This window comes from Lycium barbarum, chromosome 6 (assembly GCF_019175385.1).
Source record: "Lycium barbarum isolate Lr01 chromosome 6, ASM1917538v2, whole genome shotgun sequence".
In the NCBI taxonomy this organism is placed as follows: Eukaryota; Viridiplantae; Streptophyta; class Magnoliopsida; order Solanales; family Solanaceae; genus Lycium; species Lycium barbarum.
Window position 1 is genome coordinate 121870950 of NC_083342.1, and position 5924 is coordinate 121876873.

General features: G+C 37.0%; 1 protein-coding gene across 1 annotated transcript; it reads left to right on the forward strand.

Annotated features, from left to right (window-relative positions):
• Positions 1–751: 751 nt before the first annotated feature.
• On the forward strand, positions 752–5681 carry LOC132598440 (uncharacterized). The gene is made up of 2 exons (XM_060311304.1): positions 752–1067; positions 4662–5681. The coding sequence occupies exons 1-2, from the start codon at positions 1001–1003 to the stop codon at positions 5399–5401; spliced, it is 807 nt and encodes a 268-aa protein (XP_060167287.1). The 5' UTR covers positions 752–1000; the 3' UTR covers positions 5402–5681.
• The last annotated feature ends 243 nt before the right edge of the window (positions 5682–5924 follow it).

Here is a 5924-nt window from a genome sequence, read left to right on the forward strand (position 1 = left end):
TAAACTCACTTGCAAACATGCCCCGTAGAGTGGTTTTCAACTTTGCTTTGCCTAAAGACATTTCTTATGACTAAATTGGTTTTCATAACACTTCCTATAACCCTCATATTGGTTCCATTATATTATCATCTTATGAGTCAAACTTACGTCCGAAGTTACGAGGTGTTACAGAAGAAGAAGAAGAGAAAAAAAAGAACGTACAGTGGGGTGCGGCTGGGGGGTGGGGAGGTGGGTTAAATGAATTGTTATAATGAAGAGGAAGAAGAGAAAAAAAAAAAAGGAGAAGAAGATGAAGAGAACTGAACACAGTAAAGAAGAAGAGAAAAACGTACAGTGGGGTGCGGCTGGGGGGAGGGGAGGTGGGTTATTTTTTTATTAATTTATCTATTAAATTTTATTTAAAAGAAGTAAAGTTTTAACCAAAAAAAAAAAATTAAAGATGAAAGGGCTGTCTCGCGCCCAATAAAAAGTGTAATCAATTGCTGCGCCACGTAAGCGCCACATAAGCAAAAGGTACCAAATAGGATCAATTTAGACTGATTTAGATATCCAATAAGTACAATCCTCGGTTTAAATAGCCTGGAGGAAAATGTGTTAAAGTTTAGGGGCTATGTGTGACTTTTGCCAAGAATAAAACAGAATGAGTCAAAGTTGCATTGCATAACAATCCTTCTTTTATTGATCACCGTATAATAAGTCATATTAGTATTATTTATTGCATAATAATTCATAAACTAAATAATTTTCTATATGATAATCTATTACAGTAATAATTAATAAATTTTTGGTTCTAATAGACTTGAACAGTGGTCCGGCACTTTTTCATCTCCCGCTTAATCAACGAACTGAAAATAAAATCAATAAATTGAACGGCGACTATTTGCAATATTCATTTATTCTTTTGAGTCAAAGGTTTATACTTTAACTGCTGTAGATCCATCGTTCCAATCTTCTTAGATTCGCTTTTATACTTAGGGTTTGGTGCATTAATTTAAGTTCAATGATTGAGAAAAAGAGAGTTCAAGTTATTCTCTTTCTCGTTGGCCTCCTACTTCTCAGCCTCACCGGTAAGTAACCCCCCTTTTTCTTTGATTGACTCAGGGTTTAATTGCTATTGATGTATTTGTCCAATTGAGGGGTATGTGTTTATAAATGGCTTGATGTTGACTATTGAAGATTATTTGTATGGGTCTAACGAATCCATGCGTTTTACCTTTTCGACTACTTTGCTTTTAGTTTGTTATGACCCACTGTGTGATTTTAGGCGATAAATGATATCAAAATTTCATCTCTATTTAGGTAAATGGAAGATCAACTTCTTATCTAGTAATGATGGCTCATATTATATGGTTTGCCCCGGGGATTTTCTACTTGTACGGAAGATGACAGTGTGTGTCTGTAAAATGTACATGGAGAGTTGTCCGCTAGAAGGGATCTTGCGATCTTGGAGGTAGAGAACAAAAGTATTAGACTCTAAATCATAAACTTGGCAGTCCATTGTGTCCAATGCTTTCACTGCTCAGGCATATAGTTTGGGTGATAACTTTGCATAAGGGAGAATTCGATAATTGGATCCGAAAACTCTGTTAGTTTGTTTGGAGACCATGTTCCAGATTAATTATTGGTTGTAAAGATTTGGGGGTAAATACTATATAATATAACAGGATTTTATAACTAATGTAGTTTTAATTACAACAAAAAATTTGAAGTTAAGAGGGTAGCAGTTTTTGCCTGTACCAATGTGTAAAATGTTAGATCTAGGGCTCATTGGCTGAGACATGAATGTAGAAAGTTGCATATGATCTGTCAAAATCGAAACAAATTTGGCAAATTGCAGGTTTTTTTAAGCTTAGTCTATGCTCATAAATGTGGAAAACACTTTCTTTATCAGTGTCATATCATGTCTTAGGTTCTTACAGTAGTGATGGCTACTCTTTCTTGCAACTTGCAACCATGCTTAAAGTCAAATTCTTTATTTAACCTCCCATCCCCTTGCAGAATTTCTCTCTTTACGTTTAAGGTAGAAAGTAAGGAAATTATATTTGGGTTGAGTTGGGTTGGGAGGACTCTTCTCTAATACACTGTGTGAGAAATAAGAGAAAGATGGAGGATGCAGGAAAAGTAATGTCTTGCACCTTTTCTTTTTTAATTAAATCAAATAATTTTACTAAATATGCGCCAAGCACCCAAGGGTGTGGCCTAGTGGTCAGTGAAGTGGGTTGAGCACCATGAGGTCTCATGTTCAATTCCTAGCAGAGACAAAACACTAAGTAATTTCTTCCCATATGTTCCAGTCTTCGTGGACAGAGTTACCTCGTACTTGTTGTTGGTGGGAGGTGGCAGGTATCCTGTGTCATTAGTCGAGGTGCGCGCAAGCTGGCCCGGACACCACAGTTATAATTAAAAAAAAAAGGTGCTCCAAGATGGTGCCAAAAAGAATTACATATATTTTAGTAACTTTTTGGTAATTTAAATACTTATCATTTATTCAGTACCCTCAGTGTGGAAAAAATATATACAAGTGAATGAGTGGCTTAATCACAAATAGCAAACAAGCTATCAAAGTATAAATATCTCACCTGAACTTTCTCTTTTACCAAAATATAAGAAGTTTTGTGTTCAGCTACCAAGAAAGTACTGTGAGCTATGTATGCATAACTAAATACGATAAAAAAAAAAAAAAAGCATAACTAAATATGTTAAGTAAAATAAAAGGGCACTGTTGATCATCATATTGGCTTGTCAACTCTTCCAGTGAGTATCTCGATTGAAGTTCTCTTAAAGAAATCCTTCTACTGGGAAGACAAGTACTCTACTCGTCTTGAAATCCAATTCTTATAGGTCCTAGAACATCCACATTTGTGACCTCCTGCCTGCTAACCTTTTTAAATTATGGTATATGACTGTCAGTCGGCAATATTAACCAGTTTAAACTATCTGGCATCCTTTACTAACTTTCAACAATTCCTGTTCTTGATAGATTAGTCGACTAATATCCTCTTAACGAGATATATCCTTTCCTATCCCTTCTATCCCACATTATATTCTGTTATGAAATACCATGAGATTAAATTTTGAGAAACAAGGTGAATCACTGAAGTTCTTATTCGTAGGAAGATGATAGAAGCTAGAGACAAAGTGTATTGATAGGTGTAGAAGATATTTTCCCCCAAAAAAGTGAAAAAGTGAGAAGATCGATAAGGAGTTTCAATCTGGTGGCTATTACATGAAGTGACAACTTTTAGATTCTTTTTATCTGGGGAGGGGATATGAGATAAAGAGATAAGTGAGAAGATGAGGTTGAACTAGGGAGTATCCTTCACCAAAAAACTAGGGAGTATCAATCTATGGTTGGAAAAAAGGAAAGAAGATGAGTCAGTTTATTTCACAAAATCCTATGTTTCCAATTCCTGATTTAGTGATAGTGAGAGGTTAATATGTCGTGAAGTTAACAACTCTCAGCGGATGAATTTTTTAACTTCTCTATATTATGCCTACCATTCTAAAATAAGGCGTGAGAAATATCTCTGTGATTTGTGAAACACGTATGTCTAGATTGGAATGTTGAACCTCGTAAAAAGAGAGATGTGAAAAGAGAAATGAGACGAGAAAAAACCACTTGTCTTGATGATTGAAGTCAATGCACAATGCTTTATATAGGAATTGTTAGCCTGCTCTAATAAGTAGCCATATTTACAAGGTTCCTATGTAATACAAAACAATTTTTTAATGGTGGTGTCCGGGTTAGTTTGGGCGCACCTCGACTATTTCACCGGTTACCTGCTACCTCCCACCATCACATGTATTGGGTAACTCTATCCACTAAGGCTTGGGCTAGTGGGAAGAAATCACCTAGTGTTTCCGCCGCCGCTGAGATTTGAACCTAAGACCTCTTGGTCTTCCACCCACTTCATTGACCTCTAAGCCACACCGTTATACAGTGTTAATTCAGGTATCATGGCGTTAACTGGGAAACTAATATTCAATCTCTTTCTGAAGTTTCTACCTTTTTTTTTTTTTTTTTTTTTTAAATTTGTTGTGATTTTCTTGCTAATCCATTATAGCATTTTCCCCCATCCCCTCCAATTAGAAGTATTAACTTTGCTGCTGGATAGTTGCATCTTACATATGTTGTCTACCATTTATTTCTTGATAATTTGCTGCGCTGACCATTCAACTGAGGTTCTTGTTGTAGCAAAGTATTAACTTTGCTACTGGATAGTTGCATCTTACATATGTTGTCTACCATTTATTTCTTGATAATTTGCTGCACTGACCATTCAACAAGAGGTTCTTGTTGTAGTGCTATACATTCAAGTAGGAGGGAATGGAGGTTACTACGTTCTCGATTTGGCAATCACTTTGCGTTGTATCTTGGTGTTATATTGTGCACTCATTGCCGCAGGATACTTTTATGCTCATACTTCATAATCTGCATGTATTTCCCTGCCAGCTTCAGTTTCATCTAGGGGCTACTTTGAGTCACTTTTCTTTAAATATTGTGTGCTTAGAATTGTATCATTGACATCGTCACAACTTTTAAGGACAAGGGTTTTCTTCAGTGTTAACCGTCCTATTCACCATTATTTGGTGCTTAGCTTATTCTGTTCCACCTTATTTATGTACTCCAATCAATTATCTAATATCTTGTTGCTTTCCAGCTGAAAAATGCAGGGAGTTGGTTGGTCAAGAGGCTGCATCAAAGAGTGGGGATTTTACTTGGTTGCACTGTTTTGATGGAAGTACGGGAAGTGTAGCATGTTTAGTCAAGGAAGGTGTGAAGCTGTACTCTTATAACATCAGATCTTCCCATGTGGAGAGAGCAAGGAACTCAGCAATCGAGACGGCTCTGGCTGATGCTATATCACAAGGCATGGCAGCAAAAGAGTCAGCTAAACTAGCTCAGAAAGAAGGAGCAAAAGCTGCAAAACTGGCTGTGCGGAAAACCAAGCGCATTGTTGGTCCGATTATTGCTGGAGGGTGGGACTTTTTTGAAGCACTTTATCTTGGGGGTACAACAACTGAGGGGGTATTGAGGGGTTCAGGTACCTTGTTTGGCGCCTATTGGGTTGGCTATCTTGGGGAGCAGTCCATGGGTAGGTTTGGTTACTTGGTTGGGAGCGAGTTGGGCAGTTGGGTTGGAGGAAAGGTTGGACTGATGGTGTATGATTTAGTTAATGGAGTGGATCATTTACTTGAATTTCTCCAACTAAAGGAAGTAGAAGGCGATGGAACGGTGTCTGATGAATTTTACGAGGAAACTATAGCTGAAAGTTCCGAGGTCCCCAAGGACTTGTATTACGGTGAATCAACGACATATACAAGCTCTGAAGCTTCTGAAGAGTCTAGTAGTTATGAAGCTCCTGCTTATGAGGACCCTGAAGTCCGCGAAGAATTTTAGATCGGATGAATTTCACGTTGGTCTTATACATGTTTTTTTTTATATTATTAGACATCACTTGTCCTGTGCTTTGTCACTATTTGTACAGGAGTGGAGGTTGTATTTTATTCCGTTATAGGAAGTTTTATCCCATTGACTTGTAAAGTGACACACCATAGTAGAATTGCTTAGCCCACACATAATGAATTTGGTGTAGTTTTTTGATGTATTTCTGATGACAGAAGGAATTATCCCCGTTCTTGATAAATGACAAATGGTTATTGTTAGATTTTAAAAGCAAGATCTCTCTCTCTAAATTCCAAGATCTTGAATCTTGATGAAGATGGTTCAGAAGGAACTCATATCAGCTGGTTAGTCATTTCCCATCATTTTACTAACATGTTCACATCTCTGATAAAACGGGAAGTGGGATAAAATAAGAACTACGATTGACTAACATCTCTAGCAATTGGGTTTTGGTCAATTATGAAAGCAAATGATGGCCATTTAGACTATCTATTGTAGACTTGGACTTATCTTCTCC

Coding starts and splice junctions, on each gene's coding strand:
- LOC132598440 (XM_060311304.1), top strand. CDS start 1,001: ATGATTGAGAAAAAGAGAGTTCAAGTTATTCTCTTTCTCGTTGGCCTC. Junction 1,068..4,661: donor CCTACTTCTCAGCCTCACCG/GTAAGTAACCCC, acceptor GTTGCTTTCCAG/CTGAAAAATGCAGGGAGTTG.